Source organism: Marmota monax, unplaced genomic scaffold, assembly GCF_021218885.2.
Source record: "Marmota monax isolate L192 unplaced genomic scaffold, Marmota_monax_Labrador192_F-V1.1 WCK01_AAM20220418_F8-fsc00018, whole genome shotgun sequence".
Classification (NCBI taxonomy): Eukaryota; Metazoa; Chordata; class Mammalia; order Rodentia; family Sciuridae; genus Marmota; species Marmota monax.
Window position 1 is genome coordinate 8,550,316 of NW_026692201.1, and position 13,163 is coordinate 8,563,478.

Here is a 13,163-nt window from a genome sequence, read left to right on the forward strand (position 1 = left end):
TCATGAATTTGTAGAATTAAAATTATATTATGGTAATTTTGTCAATCCTCAGAAGTTCAGAAACATTCCCATAAATACTTAGTGGCAGAACTGGCATTAGAACCACATTTTCTTGACTTCTAGCACTAGGGTCTTTTATCATGCTACAAAATAAAATTGATAACTGTTCTAATAATATACTTAAATACATGTATTTGCATTTTTCATATTTCAGAATTGGGAATAAAACTGAATTATTCAAAGACCTTTCTAACTTCCCTTTAATAAAACAGAGGAAGGATGAAATTCAAGAAGTTACTGACAAGATCCAAATACATTTGCAAGAAATACGAAAAATATTAAAAAATCCTTCTGCACAGTATGTGACAGTATCAGGACAGGAGGTAATGTCAAACATGAATTTATTTTGCATCAGCTTGCCTTAAGTAGAAAAGCTATTTTAAAACGTAAATAAAAATCTGAGGATAGGATGTAAGTATCATTTTTTCAACTTTTTGTTTTGTTCTTTGGAAATAAAAATAAATTGTTTTGATAAGAAATATTTTAATAATGATATTGTATTAGTCTTTTGACAAACTTATGCAACTTAATGTTATAAGTGTTTTATTGTTATCTGTTGGAATTATATTATGGAAAACTTTGCTTCTTATATAAGTAGTAATTTAGAGAATCCACTTGTTCTGAATCCATGACATAGAAGTCATTCTTCGATCCTAGGCTTAGAGAAAATGAAATAATACCAAGTGGACCATATAATATTGATTGGATCACACAGTGATTATTATACGATGGTAGTTCTTTCTGAAGTTAGTAGTGTAATTGCTAAATGGGGGAAAAGGCACTCATACTTTGCTGGTGGGACTGCAAATTGGTGCAACCAATCTGGAAAGCAGTATGGAGATTCCTTAGAAAAGTTGGAATGGAACCACTATTTGACCCAGCTATCTCGCTCCTTGGTTTACACCCAAAGGACTTAAAAATCAGCATATTGTAATAACATAACCACATCAATGTTCATAGCAGCACAATTCACAGTAGCTAAACTGTGGAACTAACCTAGATGCCCTTCAATGGATGAATGGATAAATGAACTGTGGTATATATACACAATGGAATATTACTCAGCCATTAAGAAGAATGAAATTATGGCATTTCAGGTAAATGGATGGAGTTGGAGAATATCAAGTTAAGCAAAGTAAGTCAATCCCCGAAAACCAAAGGCTGAATGTTCTCTCTGATAAGTGGATGCTGATCCATAATGGGGAAGGGGGAGACATGGGAAAAATGGAGGAACTTTGGGCAAAGGGGAGGGAGAGGTGGGAGGGTGCATGGGGGCAGGAAAGATGGTGGAATGAGATGGACATCATTACTCTAGGTACATGTATGACTGCAAATATGGTGTGATACTATATCATGCACAACCATAGAAATGTAAAGTTGTACTGCAGTTGTGTACTGTGAATCAAAATGCATTCTGCTGTCATATATACCTAATTAAAATAAATTAATTTACAAGTAAAACGACTGAAAAACTATATTTAGTGATTATGTAACAATATTGTGTTACTGTTTTTTTTATTTTATTAATTCTTTTTGATATATGACAGCAGAGTGCATTACAATTCATATTATACATATAGAGCACGATTTTTCATGTCTTTGGTTGTATAAAAAGTGTATTCATACCAATTCGTGTCTTCATACCTGTACTTTGGATGTTCATTACATTCCACCATCATTTCTAACCTCATGCCTCCTCTCTTCACCTCCCACCCCTTTTCCCTATCTAGAGTTTGTCTATTCCTCCCGTGCTCCCACTATGAATCAGCTTCCTTATATCAGAGAAAACATTCAGCATGTTTTTTGCGGGGGGGGATTGGCTAACTTCAGTTAGCATTATCTTTTCCAGCTCCAACCATTTACCTGCAAAAGCCATGATATTATTCTCTTTTATTGCTGAGTAATATTCCATTGTGTATATATGCCACTTTTTTTTAATCCATCTATTGAAGGGCATCTAGGTTGGTTCCACAGTTTAGCTATTGTGAATTATATTGCTATAAACGTTGATGTAGCTGTGTCCCTATAGGATGCTGCTTTTAAGTCCTTTGGGTATAGACCAAGGAGAGGGATAGCTGGGTCAAATGGTGGCTCCATTCCCAGTTTTCGAAGGAATTTCCATACTGCTTTCCATATTGGCTGCATCAATTTGCAGTCCCACCAGCAGTGTATGAGTGTACCTTTTTCCCCACATCCTCGCCAACCCTTACTGTTGTTTGTCTTCATAATAGTTGCCATTCTGACTGGAGTGAGATGATATGTTAGAGTAGTTTTGATTTGCATTTCTCTAATTAGTAGAGATGATGAGCATTTTTTCATATGTTTGTTGATTGATTGTATATCCTCTTCTGAGAAGAGTCTGTTCATGACCTTGGCCCATTTATTGATTGGGTTATTTGTTTTTTTTTGGTGTTTAACTTTTTGAGTTCTTTATATACCCTAGAGATTAGTGCTTTATCTGATGTGTGAGGGGTAAAAATTTGCTCGCAGGATGTAGGCTCTCTATTTACCTCACAGATTGTTTCTTTTGCTGAGAAGAAACTTTTTAGTTTGAGTCCATCCCATTTATTGATTCTTGGTTTCAATTCTTGCACTATAGGAGTCTTATTAAGGAAATATTTGGTGTTTTCCTGTTTGAAAACACCAAATATTGAATTGTGTCTCTTGGTTGTATTATTCAATCATGACCTTCTAAAGTAAAAATAATGCAAGGATTACTCTTCTGCCTCTTTGGTGAAAATCAGATGATCACAATTGCTTTAATAATGTTAATAAAGGATATAAAGTAGCAGAGTGGCTTCTTGGTATTACAGTGGGAAAGCTAAGTGTAAGTGCCAGTTCTACCAGTTACATGCTACTTGACCATGGAAGAGTTAACTGTACCTTGAGACTAGTGTGAAGATCAGTTAAGTTAAAATACATCAAAGTGCTTTCTAATCATAAAATATTACTACTAAATTTTAATGTGATGACAATAATAGTAATATAGTTTGCCATTTATCAAACACTTTGTGTTTGATAAATGGCAACTATATTACTACTATATGAGTGTGGCAAGTGTTTTACATGTATTATCTTACTTAATTCTTATAACAACAGGAAAAGAAAAAGGGTTATTCTAGTTTTACTGGAAAGAACCATGAGCTAGGTAAGTATGTTACCTAAGAGCAGAAGGTCAGTTTCAGCCCAGGTCTGCCTGGCTTCAGTCTATCATGTTATTATTTTGTTTCACTCAAAAATGTTAACCCAAGGAATTATTAATACCTGAGATATTATTTGATAAAATTAAGACATATAGAATCTGTATTATTCAAACTAAGATAAAACTTCAGTCTTGGGATGATGGTCCTGGATTCAGTTGACAATTTTTAAGTAAACAAGGGAGAAAAATCTCAAGAATTTATAAGAGATAGTAGATTGGATATTCATTATGAGTGCAGCATTGAAGTTTAAGGAAAAATACAGCATGGAGATCAAGTATTTGTATTACAAATGATTTGGAAGGAAGAGAATTTATTTATTCTTTATGCCTTTAGTCAGTCAAGGTGATGAATTTGAGGAAGGAAATTTTTTAGTTATGAACAATGGGATAAATTTTTGTGTGTTTTTAATAGTTTACCCTAGAATTTTATTAATATATTAATGAAGTACTATTTTTGTAAATTTTTTGAGAAATAATGATTCTGTTCAAATACCAGATGAATTCTAAATATTTAGAATTGTCACAAATTTTGTTTAAAAATAGATTAAAAGAATCAGCAAATTTAGAGATTATTAGAAGATTAAGACCAGACCATCAAATATGCTTATATAATTCTGAGAGAGGCAGGGAGGAAAACTTATTTTATGTATGTGTATGCTTCTTATTTTATATCCTTCCATTCCATCTGACAATTTCCATGCATATAGCTTTTGCCACTAAGTTGCTTAGGCCCTCTCTGAATTGCTGAGGCTGACCTCTACTTTTTAATCCTCTTTCCTCAGCCTCCCAAGTCACTGGAATTATAGGCATGAGCCATCACATCTGGCATTGGAAATAATTTTCAGGAAAATGTTTATTAATTCAGAGCATGCAACACGTTGAAATATCTGTTTAGTGGGTTTAAAATATGGAAAACATTCTCTTTTTGATCTTCTAAATAAAAAAAATTGAACATTCTTAAGAGAGTGAGAAAAAAAAACAGAGGGAAGGAGAGGGTTAACTGTGGTTTTGGAGAAACAAGCAGATTCTGGAGTGAGTTAAGAATTTCAGCAAACCTAGCAATGATGTTAGGCCGGTGATACCACAGGCTGTAGTTTGAGATCACTGTCATTTAACCAAGACAGAATTGGGGCCAAGGGAGAAGAATGTGAGAGATTGCTAGAATGAATCCAGGCCAACTTCTCTCATTTACATATAAGAAACACAGTCAGGAGCTGTAGTGCAGGGGAAGTTGCTATGAGAACTTTTTAAGGTTTCTGGAACATGTGCCGTTTTCCAATGTTCATTTTCTTTTTTTTAGCATAAGTCTTTAACAAAAAGGCCTGCCTGCTTATTCTTAGAATTCCTGAAAAAGGAAATAGCTAGAAAGAATTGTTCTATTCTATAGTTAACACAGACGAGGAAAAAAGCCAAGTGGATGACAACTTTGAAGAAGAACTTGGACAAAAAAATCCAAGGATATGGGAGTAATGTGAGAGCAGCATGTGACCACAGGGGCTTAAAAGATGAGAGGTCCGTTTGGGCTTTCCTCGATCTCACTCTATTTTCCATCCTGTATGGACTGTTTAAGTCGTGGCTTTCTGAAGTGATGGTGGCCCCTAGAATAGACCTGTGATATTCACACACTGAACAGTTATGATCCAGCTATTCCAAAGTTGCTGTTGGTTTTTATTAACTTCAGAATTTCCAACATTTCTTAGGCAGTGACTCCTGTGGATCTCTCAGTATGGATCTGAATGTTTCCTTCCCAAATATCAGTGATCCAGTGTGTTTCTCAATTTTGCTATTTGCAGGAGGGAAAGGGAGGGAGAAGGGGAATAGCATGGATGGTGAAAGGAGACCCTCATCATTATACAAAATACATGTATGAAGATGTGAATTTGGTGTCAACATACCTAATATATAATCAGAGATATGATAAATAATTGTATAATGGTGTATTAAGAATTATAATGCAAAATAAATAAATTTTTAAAAAAAGAAAATTTTGCTATTTGCCTTTGGCACTGTTCTTCCCAGAATTTTTTTTAATTAATAAAAATGAACATTTATTCTGTTATTATTAAATTATATATAGTAGCACTTTGCATATTGGAAATTACTATACAACTTTATTTTTATCTTTTTATTTGTTCTTTCTAGATATGCATGACAGTAGAGTGTACTTTGACATATTATACATACATAGAATAAGTATAACTCATCCCAATTAGGATCCTGTTATTGTGGTTTGATATGATGTGGAGTTACATTGTCCATGTATTCATATATAAACATAGGAAAGATATGTCCAGTTCATTCTACTATCTTTTCTGTTCCTATCTTTCCTCTCTTCCTTTAATTCCCCTTTGTCTAGTCCAATGAACTTTTAATATTCCCCTAACTTTGTTGTGGGTTAGCATCCACATATCAGAGACAACATTCTGCCTTTGGTTTTTTGGGACTAGCTTATTTCAGTTAGCATGATAGTCTCCAGTTCCATCCATTTATTGGCAAATGCCATTATTTCATTCTTTTTTATTGCTTTGTAATATTCCATTGTGTATATATTATATTTTCTCTGTTCACTCACCTAGTTGATGGGCACCTCGGTTGGTTCCATAGGTTGACTATTGTGAATTGGGCTGCTATAAATGTTGAAGTGGCTGCATCACTGTACTATGCTGATTTTTTTTTTTAATTTTTATTGTTGGTTGTTAAAAACATTACATAGTTCTTGATATATCATATTTCACACTTTGATTCAAGAGGGTTATGAACTCCCATTTTTACCCCGTATACAGATTGCTGATTTTAATTCTTTGATTATAAACCTAGGAGTGGGATAACTGGGTCAAGTGATGGTTCTGTTCCAAGTTTTCTAAGAAATGTTCATACTGCTTTCCATTTTGGTTGCACCAATTTGCAGTCCCACCAGCAATGTATAAGTGAATCTTTCCCCCTACCTCCTTGCCAACATTTATTATTACTTATATTCTTGATAATTGCCATTCTGATTTGGGTGAGATAGAATCTCAGTATAAAAATGCCAAAGTGTAACAATGAGCCCCATCATTATATATCATTATAACGCACTAACAAAAATAGGCAAATAAAAGGAGGGAAAAAAAAAGAAAGGCACGGTGGCACACACCTGTAATCCCAGCAGCTTGGGAGGCAGAGGCAGGAGGATCGTGAGTTCAAAGCCAGCCTCAGCAATTTAGCGAGGTGCTAATCAACTCATTGAGACCCTGTCTCTAAATAAAATACAAAAAAATTGAACTGGGGATGTGGCTCAGTGGTCAAGTGGCCCTGAGTTCAATCCCCAGTACCGAGGGAGGGAGGGAGGGAAGGGGGGGAAGGAAGGAAGGAAGGAAGGAAGGAAGGGGGGAATGAAGGAAGGAAGGAAGGAAGGGGGGAAGGAAGGAAGGAAGGAAGGAAGGAAGGAGCCAATGTGTCTTCTCATAGAGCATGTTAAAATAGCAAAATTTAATGTAGTTTAAAAGTGATCTTATCTTTCCTATTAATTATATTTATTTTGTGGCTGTTTTCTTCAGTTACTTTTTAAAAAAATATTTTTGTTGTTGACAGTGGACCTTTATTTTTATTTTTTATGTGGTGCTGAATATTGAACCCAGCGCCTCACACATGCTAGTCAAGTGCTCTACCACTGATCCACAACTTCAGCTCTTCTGCAGTTACTTTTTGTAGTCACAGGGCTTATTAAGAGTCTTTACTCTTTTTTTTTAATTTTTATTTTTTAATTAGTTACATATGACAGTATAATGACCTTGACATATCATACATTTGAATCAGATGGGATGTAATATCTCATTTTTCTGAGTATACAGGTTGCAGAATCACATTGGTCATGCATTCACATATATACACACAGTAATAATAATGTCTGTTTTATTCTGCAATCCTTCCTATCTCCCGCATCCCTCCCCTCCCCTCCTATCACTTCTCTCTACCTAATCTAGGCTAACGCTATTCTTTTTTTTTTCCTCACATCTTTGTACATGTATTTTGTATAACATTGAGGGTCTCCTTCCACCATCCATGCAATTCCCTTTTTCCCTCCTTTTCCCTCCCACCCCTCTTCCCTATGTAGAGGTAATCTTCACTCTTAACTGTATAACTGAGTGTGGCAGATTTGAAACTGCATATTAATTTATTTCTGTACAAGAAGACATCTTTAGTCCCCAAAAATTTTGCTAAGGATCAAAACTCTTTAAAATTAGCCATTAATTTCTATTATAATTACTGTACAAACTATTGTGTTTCTATTAATGGAAAAATAAACTCTTAACCAGGTAGATAGTAATAATAATATGAATATCATAAATACATGAAGTTATATGCATATCATAAAACTGTTAAATGTGAAAAAAGTTCCCATTGCCACCTCAAAATAAATGATGGCCACAGAGCTCTGTGATTCATTGTCATGAAAAAATATTTTTAAAAATTTGTAAATACTAAAGTTCCCCCCTCCCCCCAAGAATTAGAGGACACTGAGACGAGGTGACTTGTAACTAATGCTAAACATGAAAGATATGATAGAAAAACTTGCTTTATGGCTGGTTTCAGAGATGCTTGCTTATCTGTGGGAGCTATAAAGATAGGATTCCTATATGTGAAAACATAAACTCTTATATAGGAAGAAATATCTTCTTCTTTCAATAGTTGGAGGAGTCAAGGATTTTTTTTTTTTTTTTTTTTTTTTTGAATACTGGGGATCTGGGGATTGAACTCCGGGGCACTTACCCACTGAGCCACAACCCCAGCCCTATTTTCTATTTTATTTAGAGACAGGGTCTCAATGAGTTGCTTAGTGCCTCGCTTTTGCTGAGGCTAACTTTGAACTTGGGATCCTTCTGCCTCAGCTTAACAAGCCACTGGGATTACAGGTATGTGCTGCCATGCCCGGCTGAAGCCAAGGTTTTTTAAAAGGATGCTTTTAGAGAATTTGGGTTTCTTCAGTAGAAACTATTGGGGGGAAAAAATCCTCTTCTGTTCAGAATAGGGGAGGAATCATTTCTCAAAATAGTGTTAACACCTAATAATTGAATATTTAAAAATTTTATATACTTACAAATTGAATCTTACCTGAGTAATAGAATTCTTAAGTGAATAATAATAAATGAAAGATGTTATTCATGAAAAATTACCATTCATAGTATGCATACAACACTATTATAAACATTAAAACTCCAAGTTACACCTTTATTATAAACTCTTTGCTCAATACAAATTGTACTTTACCATAATTAGTCAGATTTTACTGTAGTGACACACATATAAACTTTCCCAAGAACAATACTGGATTTATTTCAAATATTTAGAAAAAGATTTATTAAACCTATTATACCACAGTTTTGAGGAAGCTTTAAAAATACATAATTGATACTTATTCAAACATCTAACTATTCATTTGTATTTATTTTAGTTTATGATTGAAATAAAGAATTCTGCAATATCTTGTATACCAGCTGATTGGGTTAAGGTTGGAAGGTAGGTTTAAAAGCAATTTTTTTCTTATACCTTGAGTTATAATGACATCTGTATGCCTCTTTGCTACCAGACTGTTAATAGCGACAATCTTGAGAATAAAAGCAAGTTTCTCCCTTGGATATTCCTATGAAATTTTTAACCAAAGAGATAATTGTAGCAATTTTTATCATTGATTTAAAAATATTTTTCAAAGGTATATCTTTGTTTTCCTTTTTTTGTAAGTTTCCATTTTATTCTTGTAGGTTATTGTACACAAGGAAAAAAAGTTGCAGAACCTTCAATTGTAAGATTAATTTGGTTGCTTGAACTTCTTGATGAATCTGTGCCTGACATTTCTTTTTAGAAGCTGAAATTTCATTTTCTACCTCACTGAACTTCACATTTCTTTATTCTTAATGCTTTCCTTGGCACATAGTTATAATAGTTCTTTACATCTTCTTTTTGTAGCTTATATTTATATCATGAATCGATGATATAAAAAATCAAAAACAAAATTAGAGAACCACATTGAGATTCTGTCTTTTCTCTTTGGTTAGCATTAATCTTCTAGAGGGGACTCACTTAAAATAGTATTACAGCAGTGTATACTCCTGTGAATAGTATCAGTTTTGGATTATTTGTTAGTGCTGTTATTAATAAGTTTGAATGAATCTGAGATGAAAAAATTTTTTATTTACCTAAAACAGTTTTAGAGAAACAAGTAGCTGGTAAACATATAAAGGAACTTGGTTAAAGATGAAGGGAAATTTTGACATGATGTGTGAATAATTATTAATTATTTTAATTAAAAAAGAAAACTATTTATTATCCATTGCCAGAACAATAGATGCTGAAGGCACATGCCTGGGTTTGTTTAGCTCTGATACCATCTTTTTTTCCTGTGTTATTAGAGGTGCACTATAGATATGAGTATTGCTGATGTGGGGGAATTTTTGTTTCTTTGTTGGCCTGTTTTCCTGTATCTACTTTTGTTCTATATTACAGCTAATGAATGGCAATATGTTTTATGAAGAGACATTACTTGCAATCATGTTAGTCTACCTAGAACACTAACTGAAATGCCTCAGTAAATGAATTTTGTCAGAAGAGAAGGCTATGATAAATGTTTGCATAGAAGTCTAAATGATGTAATTTAAAAGCAACAAGGAAAACATAAATCAGTGTCAGCATTTGTGAACATTCAGTGGTAAATTGAATGAACAAATAAAATGGTTTGGGGAAAGTTCATTGCCATTTTCTTCTGGTCATCAAGGTCTTGACATAATGACATATTAGAGTATTATTAGTTGGATTTTGAAAGTGAAAGATCCACACCCGATCAGCAATATGACAAATGAAAGATAACTGGGACAGTGTATTACAGGAGTGAGGTAGCAAGCAAAGATCAGAGCTCACCCTCACCTTTTCTGCTTGAAGACCTATCATCCTAGTAGTGATGACATCACTTGCAGTAGCAACCACCTAATACTTGTTGAGTACTCACAACTAGGTACTCTGTTAAGCACTTCTCTTTCACCCTCTCAACAGTATGAGGTAGATACTATTACAGTCCCCATTCTACAGCTGAGGAAAGTGATGTTTAGAGAAAGTCCATTCTGTTTGCCCAGAGTCACAATAGTTGGTCAGTGGCAAGATGGAGGCCTTTGCCTAGAGTCTTTTCCTGGGACCCCCAGCAGCCTGTATTGTGCTTTTACAACTTGTTAATGAAAAGGGCAGAGATTACACTCAAGCCCAGACAAGGAGTATGTGGTATTTCTTCCCAACCAGAACCCCTGGGTCCTGAAGAACTCCTTCTAAATTTATGCTTTGCTTTCTTGTGATGCTTTACATTTAAAAATATATATATATATAAAAAATATGACCTTCACCAGTGTATCTGTCTTCAACCTTTGTCACCTTACTTTGCTGTATTTGCTTCTCATTTTTTTTTTTAAGGTGAGCATTATCACTTAGTATAATTTAAAGGAAAAAAAAAGCTTTTTTTTTTTTTTGCCTATGAAATAAAAATTCTAAAGTCTGACTTTGCCATACAGTTTGAAATACATTTAAAAAAGCTTCCTGAACAAGGTCATATTCTTAGGAATTAGTAGTTCAGGACCATAAAATAATTAAGGAATGTTCTCTATTTACAGCTATTTACTTTCAAAGTTCATCAGTGAATAATAAATAACTCCTTTAATTTTCTGAAGTGATGGCATTGCTGATTCTTATAACCTTGATTTCATATTTATGTTTTTCCCCCTCTTCTAGCACAAAGGCTGTGAGCCGCTTTCACTCTCCTTTTGTTATAGAAAATTACGGACATCTGAATCAGCTCCGGGAGCAGCTAGTCCTTGACTGCAACACTGAATGGCTTGATTTTCTAGAGTGAGTTTACAATGATAAATATAATCTGACTTTTTGCTATGAGAAATAGACCGGAAAATCTTTCCATCAAAAAGAAAAGTAGAGATTACTGCTTGTGACCTGCTATAAAATAGTTGAGTATTTGTGTTCTTGAGTTTTATTTTTAATCCATTGAAACATAAGCTTGTCTTAGTCTTTGGTGAGACCAAACACACATTATTGTTTCTGCACTAACATTTTGTTGTTAATAATGTTTAGTAGAGTCACTTTGAAATTCTACCTTGGAATTTACCTTTCTTATTAAAGACTTCGTGTCTCTTTCAGAGATGGACAGGTTTGGGCTAGTTGCTTTGTTTTTATTATCTCCATTTAATTTTTTTAATGACTTTATTATGTTTGTGTGTGTGTGTGTGTGTGTGTGTGTGTTTATTTATTTATTTAATGTTGGGCTGAAGATCGAACCCAGTGCCTCACACATGCTAGGCAAGTACTCTAGCCCTTAGCCACATTCCCAGCCCTCCATTTAATTTTTTTAAAAATTTTAGCAGCCTGTGTTTTTTTTTCCTGCTTGTGGTTTTGAAGATGTTTAAGTCTACCAGAAAGTTGAAATGACCACCTTTATACCCTTTGTCTGAATTTATCAAGTTTCAACTTTTTTTTTTAAAGAGAGAGAGAGAGAATTTTTTAATATTTATTTTTTAGTTTTTGGTGGACACAACATCTTTATTTTATTTTTATGTGGTGCTGAGGATCGAACCCAGTGCCCCGCGCATGCCAGGCGAGCGCGCTACCGCTTGACCACATCCCCAATCCCAAGTTTCAACTTTTTGCTGCATTTGTTTTGTATCTCTCATATGTATTTAATGTATATATATTATATGTATATAAAACACATATATACACACACATTTTTTCTGAACATTGAAAGTAAGTTTTAGACATCATAATACTTTATCCTTAAATAATTAAGCATAAATCTTCTCAGCATAAGAACATTCTGCTGTATAATCTTAAAACCATTACTATACCTAAAAAAAAATTAATATTAAGAATATATTTGAATGTCTTGAATTTCCTGAACACCTCCCATCTCTTATTTTTCTTTCCTTTTTTTTTTTTTTTTTTAGTGGTACTAGATATGAACCCAGGCATGCTTTGTCACTGAGCAACATTCCCAATCCCTTTTGAGACAGTCTTGCTAAGTTGCTGAGGCTGCCCTTGAACTTACAATCCTCCTGCCTCAGCTTCCTGAGTTACTGTAATTACAAGCATGTGCCACCATGTCCAGCCCCTTTCCAATTTTTAAATGAAAGATCTAGTTAACTTTCACACAATGCATTTGGTTATTATGTTTCTTTAGTCTATTTGAATCTGTAATAGTTTGCCACCTTTTTTGTTTTTATAACATCACAAAAGAATATGATACTTATGGTATATTACTAAATGAAGAAAATGATGTAAAATAATATTGAAATATGATACAACTTATGTGTATAGTCATATAATGAAGAGCATATAAACATATTTTTAAAGATAGAGTGCATATATATGCTAGTGTATTAATTATTAGTTTGCTTATTGACCATATGTATATCTTAAAAGATATATGTGGACACACAAACACACAGTGGCCTTTAATTTGCAATGGGATCACATTCTGATAAGCCCATCCTAAGATGGAAATATCATTAAGTCAAAAATACAATTAATTAAAAAATACAGTTAATTCATCTCATAGCTTAGCATATCATATCTGCAACATGTTCAGAACACTTACATTAGTCTACAGTTAGGCATCTTGACAGAGTATCACACCACATATTACTAGCCTGAGAAAAAAATCAAAGTTCATTCAAAATATAGATTCTACTGAGTGGTTATCATTTCTACACCATTGCAAAGTTGAAAATTTGTAATTTGTACCATTGTAAGTTGGGGATCTTCTGCTTGTAGGCTCATGATGTTAACTAATTAGTTCTAAATAGTGAGATCAGTAGTGATATTAAATCCTCTGTTTTGCCAATGCATGATTTATTACTTTAGAACTTTATATAATGTG

General features: G+C 33.7%; 1 protein-coding gene across 2 annotated transcripts in view; it reads left to right on the forward strand.

Annotated features, from left to right (window-relative positions):
- Nucleotides 1-13,163, forward strand: part of Msh3 (mutS homolog 3) — a 185,245-nt gene that overhangs the window by 107,513 nt on the left and 64,569 nt on the right. For both annotated transcript variants that reach the window (XM_046427851.2, XM_058574355.1), the window contains exons 15-17: nt 215-383; nt 8,694-8,758; nt 11,009-11,125. In XM_046427851.2, the coding sequence (XP_046283807.2) occupies nt 215-383; nt 8,694-8,758; nt 11,009-11,125 (351 nt within the window). The remainder of the gene's footprint in view (nt 1-214; nt 384-8,693; nt 8,759-11,008; nt 11,126-13,163) is intronic.